Here is a 20,227-nt window from a genome sequence, read left to right as displayed (position 1 = left end):
CCTCCCCAGTATGGTACATCGTGTTATCCCCAAAATATTTTAATCAAATACTACCTGAAATAAGCAAATAAGTTTTTGGGCTTTTTTTTTTAAAGCTAAAAATGGAGTAGCACATCAGATATTCCAAGCCTAAGCACTGCTTGAAATCCTGAAACGTGGTCATCTTCCATCCGGCCAAGCTGGAAAGGGAGCTGCTTTAGCCTTTGGAGCTGTTCCAGGCTGCTCCTTAACTGCTTGAATGGGTCAGTGTTAAGCTATGTGAAGCACTTTTCTTCCTCTTCTCACCTTTCCCACCCCCTCTTTCCTTGAATTGAGAGAACATCAAAGTCTGTCTGTGCTTCTGTATGAAGAATAGCTAAATAAACAACACGATTTTTAACTTCTACATAGTGCTTGGACAATTATTTGTCTTAACTTCATTTCTGAATTACCAGACTTGTGTGAAATACAGTAAGGTGGATATTAATTTCATGTATATTCACTTTCAAGTCTAACTTACCAGACTAGAGAATGAATTATTAGTGTTAATTGAGATCAGATCCAGTATTCTCAGACACACAGAGCTAGAATGAAGTCTAGTTAATTTTTCCTTACTCCAGGCTCTTTGGACAAAGCCCTTCCATATGATCTTACCAACCCTGTTTCACAAACTCACCATTCTTTTCTATTTGATGTGTTTTAATTACTGAAAAGCAAGGGCTTAGGATGTGGCTCACTTTTGTAAGCCATAAAGAACTAAATATGTTTTCAGTACTAAAACTGTTTATTGTAGTAGAACGAGATACTAAATTTTCTGACTTAAACTTTCATATCATCTGAAAATCTCTCTTCTACCCAGGCATGATATTTAAACACTTTTGAATTCTTTTAGAATCCAAAGTTTGTCATCTTTCATCTTTTTCTTTCCCCAGATTACACTTTTCTTACTACATCTCTTTCTGTAATTATCTATTTTCTGTGGGATGTGCTTGCTTTTTTATGGACAGCCAGCTAGCAAGGTGCTGCATGGCAAATGCTACATAACTGTCTTCATGCAGATTTCTATCTCAGATTATAAATCCACCACTTCACACTCAAGCTACCTTGAATTACCTTGTTTTAACCCTGGGGTAAGAGCCTCCATGCGTGTAGCAGACTGTTACCCTTACGTTCTTGGGTGTAATGGTACCTCAGTGTAAAATGCAAGGTAATCAAGAATTTTATCTCTATTAAAGTATCCAAGATGAATTTAAAAGAATACATATGCATAAATACGTTTTTAAATAAACAGAATCCTAAATGCAGTCATATTCCTGTTTAAAATAGCTTTGTGATTATTGTAAAAGTATGTTATTAACTTAGTCCTTAGTTATAGCTCATATCATAAATATGAGATAGTAGATTTTTGTGAAGTGTCTTTATTCTAAAAGTGCACTGCAATTGTCATGTTAAGTTCATTGACCAGATCATGTATGATATTAACATTTGTAGTTTATATGGAAGTAATTGCTCTTTTCTGTCTTACCACTTTAAGCCTGTACACTGTCTAACAGGTTGGGCTGCTTTTGAACTACAGAAATAAATGAAGCATAACATTGTTAGACATTCTCAACAGTACCGTGTTTTTTGTAAAGTGCATCAGCACAGTACACATTAATTGTAAATAATAATTTATGCTGAAGGCTTCAATATTGTAGTACAGTGTCAGAAAGATGGTGGTCTTTTGAGGATTTTTTTTTTAAATGGATTGGAAACTTCCATTAATTAATCAACATAATCTCTTTTCTGAACATAAACCATGCTAGTTTCTTATTAACTTATATATAAGCTGCTTCAGCAGTGTTGTTATTTCTAAATAATTCAAAGAATAGAGATGGCCAAAATGTGAAAATGATTGTAAAATTTCTGTGAAAATTCAGAATAGTAAATATAATTGGATTTGTTTCCTGGCTTTGAAGTTTGGGACTCTAAAGGGTTATATATGGAGTCCAGGTTTTGTATTGGCTTATCACTCAGTCGTACGTTTAAATCTGAATGAAAAGCACTCTGGCAGTTGATCTGACTTAGGACTCTTTAAATGTGTGAAAATGTTTATTTTGATAATGGAAATTTAGTGGATTTGTTTTATGGTCAGCCTGCATATTCTTGTCTTGTTGTCTAGCTTTTGTTTAAATTGGAGTCCTTTCACAAACCCTATGAAGTAGTTGAATGAGAGTTATGCGTAGGGTTCAGATTAATTTGTAAAGATTTTATGTATGACTCTAGATGTATATGCTGGAATCATGCCTGAACTGAACTGTAGCTGTTTGCTTTAACCCTCACTTTTCCATAATATATATATATATTTATATGTGTGGTGTATTTGTGTACACACATGCATGCCCTTTCTCTGGGAACATTCCAGTCTGACATCCTGCACTAGTCACTGTAAATGTTTGAGGGGATTGTAAAGTGTGTTAATTTATTAATAAGGTAATAAATTATTTTTACAGTTCTTCTGATGTAATTGTTTAGAAAGAGATTTCTAGGTGCCTGAACACTTATTCTTATTTGTGCTGCAGATAAGCTGATGCCAGGTTTGCTAAATTTCAGCAAAAAGTAAGGAGTTCAAACAGCAATATTTACATTCAGGTCAATCATGCTATGCTATCTGGTTCCACTCTGTCCAGTAGGAAAAAACAGTGCAGCTGTTGGTAGATGAGGGGAGGAGGATTAATATTCTTTGTGGTTCAAAAGAGGAACGTATTAACATTCAAGTCCCTGTAACATGCTTCTCCAGGAACTGTGCCAGTCAAGAGAGACCAAGTCATGATGTTACAATATAGAAGCTGTATTGCCACATATGTCAGCTTTTTTATATTAAAATCTATTTATGAAGCACTGAGGGTCTCTTAACCTCTCCCTAGTCCTGTTAAAACCAGTGATTTTTCTTTTTTCCCTGACTTCCCACAGACGGGTGTTGTTTCTTATATATATTCCTTTTTTTTTTTTTTTCTGTAGTGTGAAAAGCATTTTGGGCACTCAATAATGTCACTTCAGTAGACAGTACAGTATGCTGAGGAAATTGCCAATTAATTAAAAGAGCAATTTAAGGTTTAAGAAAATCATTATGCACACTTCATTTACTGGCTTTACAGTAAAAACTAAATTTGTCCCACAGGATTAATTAAAAGGGCAGCAGGGGTGGTGTGTGTGTGTGTGGTGGTGGCAAGTTTAACAAAGCCACAGATTTTTCTCAAAATAACATATGCTCAATTTAATACAAAGGACTTGATCACCTTTTTCTTGATAGCCTCCCATGATTTCATTGCTGCATTACAATTCCATTTATTAAAATGCTGGTGTTGCCTTATAGTAGTGTTCAAATAATCATATTTTCTTTGAGCGAGATCAGATACTAAAGCGGTTAAATTGGCAGCTAATCTGTTAGTGGAGTTTTGATAATGCAGATGTAACAGGATGTGTGGTGAGAATACAACCTAGAAATAAAAAATATGTATAGTACAATAATATGATGTAACTAAAATGTCAAGTCTCACCTTCATTAAAAAAAGATAATATGCAGTTTCTTCGTATTTTTCAAACTTTTCCCTTCCTTTTATTAGGCATTAAATCTGTAAAGCCATTTCATCTTTGTAGCTTGTTACAGGAGAGGCCTTCAAAAGTGATTCACTTAGTGGATCCTAATTGGTTTTACACGGTAGTTTTTAAAATTAGATTCAAGGGTGCTTCCCAGGCTCTAAGAAGACATAGAATATAGGTCACATTGAAGTTCTTTTCATTCTTAGGATATGCCACGGTGATCAGTATGCACCAGAGCTTATACAGACTGTGGTTTAATAGGTGTATCTTGTTCTCACAATGATAGAAACAAATATTTCTTTGTTTCTCTGTCTACTTGTTGCCATACGCGTTTTCCTACGGCCTTGGAGGCAATGTTGCCTACTGTTTAAGGAAGAGGGAATTTACTGGAATGTGTTAGCTATATGGATATGTGCGTTTCTTTTTTCTCTTACGGATTCTAGAGGTTTGGTTAGCAGCTCTTAAGGTGGACGTGCATGATGCAGTTTACCAGCCTTCGTGAAATTGCTGTGGTTACTGCACCAGTAGTATTTTGCAGAGCAAACTGCTTGCAAGATTCCCTGCAGGGACTTGCTAAGTGAGGTGGTATTGGAAGATTTGTTTAATGAAATGAAATTGAGAGTATATTTTGTTTAGGCATTTAACTTGGGTGCATTATAATTTTTATCTCCAATGATTCACAGTGATGCTTTGCTAATGTAATTTTCAGAATGCTTATTTAAAAAACAAACTTCACTCCCAAATGAGCTGTATTACATTTAACTATTTATTTGCTTAGACTTCTGAGCCCGTATATCTTTAGTGACACTGTTTACCAGCTAATATTTGCTATAAAACAAATCTTGTAAAAATCAGAGGAGGCTGTTAACAATGAAAAATTAAGAATTGAGTCAATTCAGTAATGTCTGTACAATCTAGGTTGCTGCTTTCAAGTTCTGATGTTACCAGCCACCGTTTCTTAGATCAAAAAGAACAATTTACTGTCAATTCTTGATAGCTTGTGACTTTTATTTTCCCAGGTTGTGTATCTGTCTAATACTGACTTGAACAGGCCCATATTTCCATATGAAATAGCCTTGTGATATTCATTGCAAATAAAACCTAAGAATGTAGTGGGACTACTAATACACTGTTACCTCTTCCCATAAGGAAAGCTTGTTTATGATATATGGTGGTCTGGTGCTTAACGCAAACAATCACTTCACCCTTTGTCAGCTACCAGCCAGCCTCTAATTTGCCTTCTGTATTGTAGTTTAGGAAACTGTGCTGCTCTTGTTGTGGACGTAGGTCTTAGCACTGTGATAGGAATAATTTTCACCATGTATGCAAAATGTGCATGAAGTCAATTAGTTCAGTACCCAGTGCATTCCCATTGGTCAAGTAGGGCACAATGTCTAAGCCCTATTTCCTGTACTGAGCTTCTCTTCCAGTACAAGGATTAATCTATAGTGTTAATTTTGCAAATCTCAAATCAGTTGGAAATCTCTTTGAAGATTCTTTACCTTGCAATGTTTCTTTCACTGCGAGTATATTTACACTGCTGTTTCTAGTAGCAGATATATTTTAGATTTTTTTGCTACAGAATTTAGAATTATTTCAGCTGGCATTTTTTTCCTTAGGAAAAAAAGATAAGGGATTATAGAACAAAACCGTTTCCCTCAGGTCAAATTCAGTCCTCTGTCATGGTTGCCAACTGCATCACATAGACTGTAGTTCGTAAAGATGTAAAGCTGTCTTTGCTGTTGCTATCCTTGTGGAAGGTTGTTTCAAGAAGATATTTCTTCATTTTTCTGATCACTAGAAAATTTCTGATTTTCACTCTTTAAGTCTATTCGCAGCTAATGGATACAAATTGTCCTTGTGCCAGTAACGTTCTCTAGTTTAACTAACTTTTCTTCTTGTAGTATTTACCCTTCTGATGTGTATACAGAAAGCACTCATACCCTTTTTTATTTTGTTAGTCTAAATATACCAGTCTGTCTCAATCTTACAAAATAGGCTCTGTGTTCTCTTGATCATCCTAATGACCCTTCATTGCACCTGCTGCAGTTTGAGTAATCTTTTTTGAAACTGGACTATTCAGCATGTTTTGGCATGACCCAAGACATATTGTACAAAGTTGAATGATAGACCAGATTCAAAATTAGCATTTCTAAATTAGAAGCAAAATTCAGAGGAGTTAATTTGATCGGGCTGGAACACTGTATTCTAGACGATGTCTTAACTGTGTCATCAGAGGAAGGTACAACTTAGAATTACAGTTGCCTTTCAACAGCTACTGCATATATAGGTAGCTAAATCATTCTGTGGTAGTGCTCTACTCAGGTCTTTCTCATGGTTGGTCTGATTCCACCTTAGTTATGAAGAGCATAGCTTTGCTTGGCTGTATGTTGTCTCCTTTGGGTTTTCTTAGACATTAGGGTTGTTCTGTATTTACACTAAGGCTTTTGTATTTGCAAAGACTCTAACTTTAGAGTAACAGATTCCATTAGCAGTTGCATGCTTTTGAGAAAATAATACAGAGAATGAGCCCCAAACCAGCCATTGAGTAACTGATGGAAAACGGTCCTAGCGAAAGAGTTCAGCATAGACTGTTGTCCCCATCCAATCAGCTAGTTCTTTCTCCACTGTGGTCTCTTTCATCACTTCCAGTGGTCTGATGTGTAAAGTGCTTTATAAATCCAGATTTTCTTAATCTAAAAATTTCTGTTTCAATTTCTACCTGCCTTTGATAAACCCATCTTGTATTTTGCCATCTAGACACGTACTTCTTAATTTAGAGGATGCATGAAAATGCAGAACTCTTCCTTCGGTTCTTTTCCCCCCTTCCCCCACCCCCCCACTGTGGATACAAATACTAGGTAGTTCATATCCAAATCCTGAACCCTTCACATCATTTATCTCCAATAATTAGTTCCCTTTCTTAAATTTTATCCATTTTAAGATCAAATCCTTTAGTTATGAACCCGCTTTGTTTCAGTTGCAATGAAATGAAATCTAATGTTTGAGTCAACAAATAAAGAATAAAATTGTATTAAGAAATTTAAATAGCGTACATAATTTTATAAAAAGGGGGTTTATTGGAAATCCAATTTCAGTTTGAAATTACAATATGAAAGATAAAAAGAAATTTGTGGAGTGCATAATATATTTAGTTTTAGAAGTTGGCTGTAGAGTTAGCTTACAACATTCTGATTATTGTACAGTTTTAAACAGGTGAATGACCAGCAGGCTTTGAGTAGCGTTTATATATCCAATAATATGAGTCACCTGGATTCCCGATGGATCACTACTAGTCTTCCTACTCTTCCATATTTTTCTCAAAGCATTTTGAATTTCCTGTCATTTTACTATTCCTTAGTAAACTGACAGCTAAAAACATAGACCAATTAGTTAGCAAAACTAATGTCAATAAGTAATATTAATAACAGTCAGGTTATTGATGTAAAACTGTATTGAATGTTAAGAATATTTACATTGTTAGGTTGGGAAATGAAGTTTAAAGAATTTTGAAATACTGAAAATCTAACATGGTCAGCTTTCACAAGGATTAGGATGTCTCTGGATCTGGGATTTCTTGCTCACTTGTGGAGGTTTTATAGTAATGTGATTCTTTTGTATAACTACTAGAGCTTTCTCCTTAGTCTGAAGCATCCCGTCGTAGCAAATAGAGTTTTTCTATGCTTCGTAAGTTAAATGTTGTTAGAAAGGACAAACCTTCTAGATTTGAGCCCCCTGGTGTCATCTGAATCCAGAAGGATTTTGTTCAGATCCGTAGGGTTTTTTTGGTTGTTTTTTGTTTGGGGTTTTTTTTGGTGTACTCTTGAACCTTGCCTGTGCTTCACAAACATCGTATGGAGAACCCGAGCTCGGGCCTATTTTTGGAGCCAGTATAGATTCAACCGCAGGTCAGCTTTTTCTCTTAGGTTGCACGCTACGATCCTCGCTTGTAATGTTACAGGCAATTCATCATTTGGGAACCGCAGTTAAAATACTATTGTGGTGATGTGTCCTGTTGTTCATTGCAGAATTCATGTAATTAAATCTGCGGTGCACAGCTTGTGCTTTTAATGACAGTATATTTTATTGCCCAGTAATTCTTTCTTTCATGATGTCTGCTAATATTTAGCAAATCTTCATCAGTACATTTTCTGTATCTGACATAAAACCATGAATTCAGTAATGTCTTCAGAGCAGCTGGTCAGTTTTTGTGAATTAATGACTCGCTGGGATGAGTTAATACTTTAAGATAATCACCTAGCAGTCTACTTCAGCCAACCATTCATTCTAAAGAAATGTCAAGAATAAACATGGCTAATGTAGGGTAAAACAGTGTAAAATATATTACTAAATGGTTAGCTTATAATAGCAATAGTATTGATAGCTCTCAGTAGCATTTAGCATAACATTTGTGTGTATGCAAAGTGTATTACGGCGTTGCTAATTTTTAGGAAAAAATATAAATACTGTATGGGAGAACAGTTGTACTGAAAAGGAAACTTTTCAGTAAACTTTCGAACTTTATTAGATTTTTTTTTTTACGTAATGTGATCTCGGTATAAAATGTTCTCTTTTTTGCAGCTGGTGTAGTAGAAGTACAAACGTAGCTAATGTACCTTCTGATTTTTTTTAAACTGTCAAAGACAGCAGTAATGGAAATTTTAATATTAGTGTTATTCAATAACATAAATACAAATGCATTTAATTTTCATTTTCTGTACATTTTTCTAAAGAATTTTGCCATTAGCCAGTTCAAGGGGAATCCCCTTTTCAGTGCACACTTGAGCAGTTGTCAGTTCTAGAGTGAGTGTTTTTCTAGTGTCTGAAGAGAAGTCATAATTTTGAGATAGCCTTAGAAAGTAATGAGCACAAGACATTTATTTCAGGAATTTAAAGGAGCGCCTCTCCCTCTCCTTAGGTAATGGAATCAGTTCATTCCAAAATTGTTAGAAATTTGGTGTATAGGAGGATTGCATTAATATCTGTCACCAATTAAGGCCTCTGTTGGAAATCAGGATAGTGCAGAATACATCATAAATTATATGTAGTTGACCCAATAGCATCCCTGTTAGCATGATTATGAAGCAAGGGTGAATATTTCTAAATAAATTGTATGAAATATTTGTATAAAGAGGTAGCTGTAGGTCATTGTATGCTTTATAGAAAATTACCTAATTTATTAAAAAATCTTTTCTCACTCATCTCTCATGCAGCAAAGTGGATCAGACACACCATTAGAATGAGGCTAAAACAAATTGTTCTAGTGCACTGTACGTTTTAGACAGAGACTTGTTAGAAATATTGGCACTGCCATCCATTGCTTGTCACCAAGATAAAGAGGAAACAATTCTACTTCTGCACTGTTTCATGTTTCTAAAACATTATATATTATATGGGATCAAAATAGTTTGTGCAGGGACATAAAGATTTCCTGTACTTGCTGGGAGCTCCTCTTCAACAGTTTCGTCCTCAGTAGTACTGTGACCAGACTGACTGGTTACTCGCAAGAGGAGACCCATAATTAATGTAATATTTCAAACATTTTTGTATATCTTTAACAGAACAGGGAGATCATGTAACCTTTGTATTGAGAGCATATCTGAGCTGAACACTAGAGGGGCTAGTTTATTTCACAGTTAAATCTGAATGTATAGATTCCTTTTTCACAAAGCTTATATTAAAAACTGTAATTTGGTAGCCCAGTGATGTTTGAGCAAGCCCTAAAGCTTTATACGTGAATATACTGACATTCTCATAATGGCACTGGGTGCCCAGTGCAATGAGAGGACTAGGTTAGGATGTGAATCTTGAAGTTATCTGTATGAGTAGATCTTACAGGTAGTAAAATAACTCTCCTGTTTCTCATTCCTGTCTTCTACTATCAGGGCATTTGCTGCTACTTATGTAAATGTATTGAGCTGATTTTACAGAATGATTTGGCAAGGTGTACCCATTTTACTTAATGGAAACTAGAGTAAATGTTTTTAGAGTAGTTATTTTTTCTAAAAAGTAACCCCTTGTTATAGTGCAGCAACTCTTCAAACTCCTCATTGGAAGCAATAAGCCTTGTCCTTAATCTGCATATTTATTATATTTATGTTGACTTTAAACATAGAATTTAAAAAGTACTTTTCAAAAGTCCATTCAGAATCTTAGCCTGTCTTGTCCTAGCCTGTGATGGTTTTGTACTAATTCTGTCTCCACTTTTTCACAAAGACAATGAAAGTAAACAACAGAGGAAGTCTGTAAAAGTGAACTAAAATGCAAAGCATGTCTGCACAGGCAGTGAGGTGAAGTGGTTACTATGGAGCCAACAAACTCAGCTTCCAAATATCAGACTTGGCTTTCTTAAGTAATATATCCTTCATCCAGTGCTAGATTATTTTCTTCACAAAGTTTAGCATCATTTAAGTGAAACTGTGCAGGACACAGGATGTTACGCAGAACAATTATAGGGCGCAACTTGAGTCTGACAAAACTAGGAAATCTAGCGATAGCCTATGAATGTACAGAGTATTCTGAACTTGTTAGAAACAACTGCCCATGGTAAAGTATGGTCCAAACTGATTTTTTTATTTTAATATCTTAATTTTAAATAACTGTTTCTGAAGTATTGACTTAAATATGTGAGTCTCAGAAGGTCCTGTGCTACCAGGCTCCCAACTGGTCTGGAGCACTTTCTTTGAGACTTCCTGACGTATTTTCCTTCTGATTGTAGAATTTGCCCCCATCTGTTTCATAATGTTTAACCAGGCCTTTCTTTATCCCTAGAACTGGGCGAGCAGGGTATCTTCACCAGAGAGTTTTCATTGGAACGTGTGCTTACAAAAGGTGCATTTTTCCTGCTTTAAATAACTTATGATCTGATTGCAAATCATGAGGGAGCCTTCCCTGAGTATTTTGCAACTACCACAAAACTTACAGAAAATATTAGCTACGGCTTTAGACTTCTGGCTAATGACCAACAAGCCCTAAAAATATGGTTATAATTGCATGGGGAATTTTTTGGAAAAATCTGTATGAAGAAAAATTTCATTGAGTTCACTTGGGAATTAGCTGATAAAACATTAAATAAAACATAACAATTGAATGTTTACCACTTGGAAAGCCTTTGGCAAAAGACTGAAAGTAACGTCCCAGTCCCTGAGTTCACTGGTTTGCTATCACTAACAAGCTTGGTTTTATATGTATTAAGCTCCATTTTAAGATTAATTTATTTGATTTCTTCCATTATTTTTATTAGAAATTTTAAAAAAGCCTTCTTTCCTACTGTTTACCTGCATGATGACATTAGGAAGGTTATACACCCTTTTTCAGCACTTACTTGCATTAACTTTCCTACTGTGGCACTTTGTGTTTGGTATGCTGCCAGCAAATTAAGTTGACTCAAGTGTGGAGTGGTTTTGTGAAGTTCAGCATATGAAGAAACATCTAGTACTTGCCAGTGCACTGACCGTAGCAGCACCGAAGGGCGCAAAAGGGAAGGGGTGACTCATGTATGTCTGGGAAGTGAAAAAGAGAGTTTGCAGTCGGATTGAGAACTAGCTAAATGAGAAGAGATGGTGAAATGTAGGCCAGACAATCTAAGAATGGGAGAACAGAGAGAATGAGGGATCTATTCTGGCTCTTTGCCCAACACTGAGTCCTGAGTCAGAACTCAGGACAATTGCACATCTTTGTGGATGTTGGTCAGCAGTTTAGTCATTCGAAGATTTCCTGTAAGTTACCCTTTCAGTTACAGATTCCAAGGTATGAGTTGCATATGGAAAATGCTTTCACAAGACTTAGACTGGACTGACAAAGTTCAAATTCTAATAAGAATGGCTTTTAAAAAGTAATTTCATTTTACAGCTAAAATAACATGCATCTGTGATTCATATAGTATTTCTTTAAATAGAGTAGAACCTTAGGAGAATTGGAGGAGGACAGGGCCTCAGGGGGTCATCTGGTCCAGCCTCCTGTTCAGAGCAGGAAAAACCTCAAAGTTAGGTCAGGTTGCTCAAGGCTTTGCCCAGTTGAGTTTTGAAAATATCCAAGGATGGAGATTCCAGAGTTTCTCTGGCTCTTATTCTGCACTTTTTGAAAGACTCTGGCTGTGTCTTCTCCCACTTTAGGTAGTGGAAGACTATGATTAGATTCCTCCTTGGCTTTCTCTTTTTCTGGGTTAAGCAAAACCAGTTCCCTGCATCTTTTCTCATATGTTATGTGCTTCAGCCCCCAAACCATCTTAGTGGTTCTTTAATGTACGTATTCCAGTTTTTCAGTGCCTTGTAACTGGGTGGCTAAAGCTGTACACAGTATTCCCAGTTTGACCTCATGAGTACTGAATAAAAGGGGATAATCACTTCACTTGACCTACTGGTTTTGCTTTTAGCCCAAGTGTATATTGATAATCTAGTAGTTTATCTAATATACTGTTCATATTGTCTCTGTTTTTCTGTGTGCGCACAGACAGTACCATACCATAACAATATATCTAATAATATAGATGAAAGGAGGGACGTGTGAGACATTCCAGTCTGTCAAAAAGGAACTGATAAATTTATTAGGAACTGAAAAGGTTTAGGGCCGCGCATAAAGTCAGCATTGCTTTGTAGAATTAGAATTGCACCTGAAAGTTATAGTATACTTTAAAATATCACTTTATATCAACAAGACTTTTACACTGTTGTATACGGTATAAAGATCCTTTTTTGTTTGCATTCTTTTGTTTATATGAAGGGTTTAGGAGATCGGAATTGTGCTATGCTAGCATAGGTCCATGAAATACATGCTTTTCAATTATAAATTATGCTCTGAAAATATATTCCATAAAATAGATAATGGGCACAAAGAATGCAAAATATTCATACACTTTGAAGGCTGCATTCTGTCAGTGCAGTTTGCACATCTTGCTAACGTTGGCATTTGCTGATCGCTATACTTACAATCATTCTAAAATGCATTATTGTGTAAATACAATTTTATTCATGGAAAGTTAGACACCTGAAGCTTCCCCACAGTCATTCCATAGAGTATGCAGTGCAGCTTGTCACTAGTATACCTAGTTTCCCTAATCTTTTCAGCGATTGTCATATTTTTTCCCCCTAGCCCATCACAACTTCCACTTTGCTGTATTTCTGAAAAGTATTTTACTAGTGTTTGCTTTTGTTTGTTCCCCAGCCATGAATGTGTTTCAGTCCATCAGCCTGAATCAATAAATTTAATTGTTTGGGTTAAACTTTTGCTTCTGGATTACTATTCTTGGTTTGTCATTCTTCCCTCCTGCAGAAGCATGCTGGGAAGATCCTAATTCTACCATCATACTAACTGAAATTTTAAATTTAAGATTGAGAGATAGGTGGATCAAAGACAAGAGATTGTACCAAGAAAAGAGAACATTTGAAATTGAATGGACTCATAAAATGCATGACTTCCTTGTGAAAAAAGAGACAAACAAGAATTCAGATTTGGCCACCAGGCATCTCTCTACCCATAGATCAGATAAATTGGCCTCATTTACTTCCAGTTATTTAACTGCATGAAATGTTAAAAGTGTCAATAAAGCTCTTAGAAACTAATATGGAAGAGGAAGCTATTGTGTTAGTCACCAAGACATTCCATACTACTAGCAGTCATTCAGTCTTTTGGTTATATTGCGTTTTGGTTCATGTATTTTTATAAACATCTTTTAAAAGCTGAGTGCTTACAATAAAAATATTTTAATTGGTAAGTTATAAATAATTTAGATTAGTTTTTATAATATAACTATAGAATAACTTCAACAGAACCAGAAAAAAAAATTAAGATACCAAATTTAGCAGTTCTCCAAAACAAATTGACAGACTAAATACATAGGAATTCAGAGCAAGGATCAGTGAAGGTTCTTGTGATCTCAGTATATCTTATGTACAAACTGCAGAGTCGATCACTTGGAATTGTATTCCAGTGTCTCAAGGACAAGCATGAAGAAGGACATGTCATGATTTCTTAAAATTACTTTTTTAAGAATTCAGATCTGGCTTTCGTATTTCTGTATTGCTAGTTTAATATATTTCTTGGGAAGGACTTTGTGTCCAGTTTTGTGAAGATAGAGGAATTGTTCAGAATCAGAAAGGTTAGTTTCTATTTTTTTAATCTTAGAACTGGAAAATTCTTCGTTGTTTACAGTTTCTTAGAACTCACATACATGTGAAATCATTGCAACTAATTTTAAAACTTGTGAAATATTTTTCCACAAGAATTCCCGCCTTGGACGGAATTAGCTCTAAGGTTTCTGGAGCTGGAGAATTAAATAAATTATTGCAGTATTTCCTTCATTGAGGCCTTAATAGTCTGATTTAACTAATAAAGTTATTTACTGCTTCAGTAGTTGATCACCGTAAGCAAAAGAGCAATATGATGAACATCTTTGTTTAACAGAGTAAGCTGATGTGAAGTACAATATTGATCGGGATGTGGTCGTTATCAACCATAGTCTGTGTGGAGGGGAAGAAAAAAAATGAGTTGCCTTCCTTATTGAGTCCTACTTCTAACTTTCCAAAAATGACATGTATCTATATAAATGCTAGAAGTTATGTTAAAGGTATCTAAATTGAAAATTATTAGGAATGGATATTTACTGTCATTTCAATAAACCTAAATTGGAGAATGTTTAAATATGGAAATTGTTGCACAAAGCTGTTAGTTACCATCACAATACACATTTGGTATGTGTAGGTGTTTGTACTTTACCTTCCTTTGATCTTTTACTTGTCAATATTACAAAAATATTGTAGTAGTCTAGTATTATATACCCCCTAACTTTTGATAACACTAATTTTTTCCATGGTAAAGCAATCATGTTTAATTAAATTATGTTGACAAGATCAGTGGAAATTATTTGGTAAGCACATTTTTAATCTAAGATTTAAAGAAAAAAGTAAGCACCACGAAGATTTTAGATTAAGATTCATGGGGAATTATATCAAGGACAAAAACATCCTTGTATTTAGTTTTCTGTGTAGAAACTAATTTAAACATAAGCAAAGGATAATAGGCACTGAAGAGACCATTCATTTTACACTGTTTTGAGCAAAGCGGACAGTATCCAGAAGGAGTTCAAAGAGCTTTTTGTAGGTTGAAATGAAAGCTTGATTAAGAAAAAAACCTCAGAAAACTCAGCTCAGTAATCCTGTTTTTACTTATTTATCTAGCACAGCTGTAGTTAAAAGGCGTTTCTGTAAAATGTTTATCAACTCCAAAACTTTTTTTATTCTAAGCCATTCCTGAGTAGATTTGCTTTTTTTTTTTTACTGTTCTTGTAATGTGATGGTCAGGTATAGGATATAGGGAGTTCAGGGAGCTTTAGGATATAGGGAGCTTTTGCATAATGCTTATTGTAGTCAATATTCTGTTTCTTTTATATTTTACATGCTTTCTTTGTATAGATTTTGAATGGCTATAAAGATCTTCGTCTCTGCTATTAATAGTGTTTTCAGCTTAAGTTTTGCCTTTAAAACTGCTTTGTTAAGGCTTTCCCAATATAGAAAGTCCTATTGAATTCAAAGTTCAAAGTGATCTATTTCTTAGTTGGAGTGAAGATCACTTTACTTCCAAGAAGTGTTGAACGTACTTTTTGAGATTTGCTGGATCAAAATCTCCTTGTCTGAGTATTTTATCCCAGCCTCATCACCTATGCCTTTGACATGTTGCTAGCAAAAGATGTCTCTCCTCACTTCCAGACTCATAAGAGGAGCCTTTGTTCCTATTAGTCTTGGGCTGAATTCTGATCTTCAGACAACTAAAGCCTCACGCTCCCAGGGCCTGGTCCTCAGGGGGCACTTGAATCATCCTGATACCTGATGAAAGGACGATACAGAAGAGCTCAAGCAACCTAGAAGATTTCTCAAGTGCATTGATGACAACTTCCTGGCACAGTTGATGGAGGAGCCAACAAGGAAAGGTGCTTTGCTGGACCTGATGCTTATGAAGAATGAAGAACTGGTCAGGGACATGAAAGTTAAAGAAAGCCTCGGCTACAGCGACCATGAGATGATGGAGTTCAAGATCCTAAGAGAAGGGAGCAGGACTACAGCCCTAGATTTCAGGAGAGCAGACTTCGTTCTCTTCAGAGCTCTTCTTGGAAGAATCCCATGGGCTATGGCCTTGAAGAGAGGAGGGGTCCAGGAGAGCTGGCTGATACTCAGTGACAATTTCCTCCAAGCTCAAGAAAGGACCATCCCAACAAGTAGGAAATCAAGCAAAGGTGGCAGGCATGGATGAGCAAGGAGGTCCTAACTGAACTCAGACATAAAAAGGAAGCGTACAAAAGGTGGAAGCAGGGGCAGGTGACCCAGGAGGAGTATAGAGCTCCTGTCCAGTCTTGCAGAGAGGGGAAAGCAAAAGCCAGCCTGGAGTTGAATCTGGAGAGCAATGTGAAGGGTGACAAGAAAGGATTCTACAAGTACATAAACAGCAAAAGGAAGACTAGGGAAAAGGTGGGCCCGCTACTGGATGGGGCAGGGGAGCTGATGACAAATGACATGGAAAAGGGCAAGATGCTTAATGCTGCCTTTGTCTCAGTCTTTACCAGTAAAAACGGCTTTCAGGAATCCCAGGCCCCTGAAGCTAGAGGGAAGGTCTGGTGCAAGGAGGACTTACACGTGGTGGAGGAGAACCAGATTAGGGAGCAGTTAAACAAACTGGACATACATAAATTCATAGGGCCTGATGGATTGCACTCACGAGTGCTGATGGAGCTGGCTGATGCCACTGCGAGATGACTCGATTATCTTTAAATGATCATGGTGATTGGGAGAGGTTGGGAGAGCAGATATCATTCATATCTGCAGGAAAAGCAAGAAGAAAGCTCTAGGGAACCACAGGCTAATTCGCCTCAGCCCAATCCATTGGGAGGTGATGGTGGAAATCCTCCTGGAAAGGATTTTCAAAGTCATGAAGGACAAGAAGGTGATCATGAGTAGTCAGCATGGACTTACAAAGGGGAACTCATGACTGACCAGCCTGGTAGCCTTTTGCAATGAGGTGACTAGCTTGGTGGACAAGTGGAAAGCAGTGGATGTTGTTTACCTCAATTTTAGGAAAGCCTTTGACATTTATCTCCCATAACATCATAGACAAGCTGACAAAGTGTAGGTTAGATAAGTAGACAGTAAGGTGGATTGCAAACTAGCTGAATGACCAGGCCCAGAGGGTTGGGATCAGTGTCACAAAGTCCAGTTGGAAGCAAGTCGCTAGCGGTGTACCCCAGGAGTCAGTACTGGGGCCAATACTATTTAACATCTTCATTAATGATGTGGATGATGGGACAGAGTGCACCTGCAGGAGGTTCGCAGATGGTACAAACCTGGGGGGAATGGCTGGTATACCAGATGGTTGGGCCATCACTCAGAGGGACCTCAACAGGCTGGAGAATTCTCATGAAGTTCAACAGGGGGAAAGGCAGAGTCCTGCATCTGGGGAGGAATGACCCTATGCACCAACCCACGCTGGGTACTGACCGGTTGTAAAGCAGCTTGACAGAGAAGGACCTTGGGGTTCTGGTGGACAACAAGCTGAACATGAGCCAGCAATGCACCCTTGTGGCAAAAAAGGCCAACAGCATCCGGGCTGCATTAAGAACAGTGCTGCCAGCAGGTGAAGGGAGATGATCCTTCCTCTCTGCACTGCTGAGGCTGCATCTGGAGTGCTGTGTCCAGTTCCCCAGTACAAGAGACAGGAGCATACTGAAGCGAGTCCAGCACAGGGCCTCAAAGGTCATTAAGGGACTGGAGCACTTCTCGTATGAGGAGAGACTGAGAGAGCTAGGACTGTTCAGCCCAGAGAAGAGAAGGCTCAGGGGGAATCTTACCAATGTGTACGAATAAAGGATGGGAGGGAATGAAGAAGAGGCAGCCGTACTCTTCCCAGTAGTGCCCGCTGACAGGACAAAAGACAATGGCACAAATGAAAACACATGAAATTCCACGTGGACACAAGAAAACTTGTTACTGTCAGGGTGGTCAAACACTGGAGCAGGTTACCCAGAGAGGTTTTGGAGCCTCTATTTGTGGAGATACTCAAAACCTGACTGGACATGGCCTTGGACAACATACTGTAGCTGACCCTGCTTGAGCAGGGGGGTTGGACCAGGTGAGCTCAATAGGTCCCTTCCAACCTAAGTGATTCTGTGATTTTCCAAGTCTTAAATCCAGGCTATAGCATCCTATGTAATGACTGTGCATATAAGGGAGCTTTGGCCAAGCTTAGCTCTTGTGATTTTTTTATTTATTTATTTTTAGAATCTGCAGGTAGATGGTTACAGAATATATCCTTGTAATACCAGTAATAAACATTTTGAGATGCAGACTTTTTGATTGTTTAAGAAATTGTCAATATGCGTATCTGTCTTACCTAAAAGGTCTTCAGAAGATGAAGTCATAATTTCCTCAGACACTCCAGTGAATGCTGCCATTTCAGCCTACCTCTTCTATACAATACTTACAACAGCAGAACGGACCACAGACCCAGGAGCTGCTCTGACAGTGTCCATAAGCCCAGGAAGCCTAGCTACACAGCTGCTGCACAGCCCAAACAGAACAGTTGCACAAATGATGGAAATTAATGCTTGTTTGATTTAATTGATTTTGTCTATTAGCGCTGTGCTAGTTTAGTTTATAGTTGCAGTTTCTTTTATGACCATATGTTATGTATAGTACTAACATTTGTATTTATTTTTAATTTACAGGATGGAGGTCTGCTTCTAAATAATCCTTCTGCACTGGCAGTTCATGAGTGCAAGTGTCTTTGGCCAAATGTTCCACTGCAGTGTCTAATATCGCTGGGCACTGGTCGATACGAAAGCGAGGGCAAGACCAATGTCACATACACCAGTTTGAAAGCCAAACTCACAAATGTTATCAGCAGTGCAACTGATACAGAAGGTTGGTGTCTTAAGATACATTTGCATTGTGAGTGTTCTGTTTTTTATGTTTCTTGGAATTACAGTTCCAATTCAGAGAGCAGCCTGCAACCTTTTGCCCTTCCCCTTCTCCTCTCTACCCGCCCCATTGAAACTACTTGAAACATGTCTCTTCGTAACTCATTAGGTATAGTTGGTGGTTTAGTACCAGTATTACAGGTTTGCTGGAGATGATAATATGAATGTGTTTCTTAGCCTTATCTCCGTGAATCTTCATCCTCACTATGTTGTTGCTAAGCTCTTTCAGTTCTCAACTGTTAATATGAGGTTGATGACATAGGTATACTAAAGATAAAAGATAACTTAAAATTTATCAATGACAATGATAATCCAACAGGATTTATACAAAGTGATATGTTTTTACTTGCACTTCAGGATAACGGCATACTCGGGAACCCATTTCAATAGAAAAAATCATATTTTCTTACATTTGGTTTGTTTTTCCCATAAAGAAAAATGCTTAATAGTTAATAAAGAACATTGACTGGTTTTCAGCAGCTTCAGAAAAAGGTATTTTAGTTCTGTTCTTTTCTATATGTGCTTTTATACATGTGCTTTTCCAAGAACTAGACTGTATCTGCCAATGGTCATGACTTCCATTGCTGTCAGGAGGAGCCAAGCGTGCGTTTTCCAAAATAAACTCTGTTCCTAGGATGGGAGTACACTGGAACTCTATCACTAGCAGTTTACATCTGTTTTGTTTTTATAAACAGGAAATATTGATATGCAGATGCTTTCCCTCCCCCCCCCCTTACAAAGGAATCTGATACTGTAAAAAGCTAGGGAACAAGAAATACTCTTACGGTCTAGATCCTTTGCTGCGTCATCTCTGTCAACTGACTGTCATTAGTAAAAAAAAAAAGCTAGATATTGGGCCGCCTTTGTTGTTTGCGCAATCATGGAAAGGCAGTGGGAAATGTGGGAAGGAGAGATGTGTTGTCCGCTTTCTATCAAGGGAAGAAAAAGTTTCATTGCAGCTGAAAAATCAGGCAAGAAATTTGATGGGGCAGAGGAGGAAAGGAAAGTTCATTGCGGAGATCAAAGGAGAGGAAATGGAAAGAGGGGAGAGTAGATTTGAGCAAATAGGAAGTTATATTATGAAGGAAAAAGGGGAGAGTATTAAATAGGGCAAGAAAGACTGGATGTGGTGAGACAAGAACAGAGACACAGCTGAGTAATTTACAGGAGGAGGGACCGAGCAGAGAAGATTTCAGGTTAACAAGAATCTTTTGCTGTAGTCTTACCCATGATATTTTTTCACTTTAAAATTTTATATAACAGTAGATGTTTAAAAGAATGGAGGAGCATGGTAAGAATGCAAAGAAGATGGAAATAAAAGAGAATGAAAGATGAAGGAAGTCATGGAAATGGAATTTTAAGGGAGCCAACAAAGAGAAGAGATCTAAAAGGAGAGAGAAAATAGGTTATAAAAGAGGGAAAAAGGAAGAGAAGAGAGGAACATCCAAATACATTACATAGCCATTTTATTATTGTGCTAGCTAATTGAACTGTTATAATTTAACTTGAACATTTGAAGCTAAATGAATGTTAAATTCAAACCCAAAATCTGTAGTAATATATAAGAAATGAATTAGTTGCAAACAAAAGAAAGCTTTAAACTTGCATATTTTTTACTGCAGTCTTTGCGATTAGAGAAGAGTATATAGCTGTCGTTTGCATAATACCTACTTCCGTTAGTACTGTGGGTAACAAATCATGGGTATC

At 37.1% G+C, this 20,227-nt stretch overlaps 1 protein-coding gene across 3 annotated transcripts in view; it reads left to right on the top strand.

Moving 5' to 3' along the window:
• PNPLA8 (patatin-like phospholipase domain containing 8) overlaps positions 1-20,227 on the top strand; it is a 45,563-nt gene that overhangs the window by 23,761 nt on the left and 1,575 nt on the right. For 2 of the 3 annotated variants that reach the window (XM_009327628.1, XM_009327630.1), the window contains 2 exons: positions 10,333-10,392; positions 18,269-18,464. In XM_009327628.1, coding sequence (XP_009325903.1) covers positions 10,333-10,392; positions 18,269-18,464 — 256 coding nt within the window. The remainder of the gene's footprint in view (positions 1-10,332; positions 10,393-18,268; positions 18,465-20,227) is intronic. The other variant, XM_009327629.1, reaches the window with a different exon arrangement.

This window comes from Pygoscelis adeliae, unplaced genomic scaffold, assembly GCF_000699105.1.
Source record: "Pygoscelis adeliae isolate BGI_AS28 unplaced genomic scaffold, ASM69910v1 Scaffold113, whole genome shotgun sequence".
Classification (NCBI taxonomy): Eukaryota; Metazoa; Chordata; class Aves; order Sphenisciformes; family Spheniscidae; genus Pygoscelis; species Pygoscelis adeliae.
This window is presented reverse-complemented; position numbering and strand designations above follow the sequence as displayed.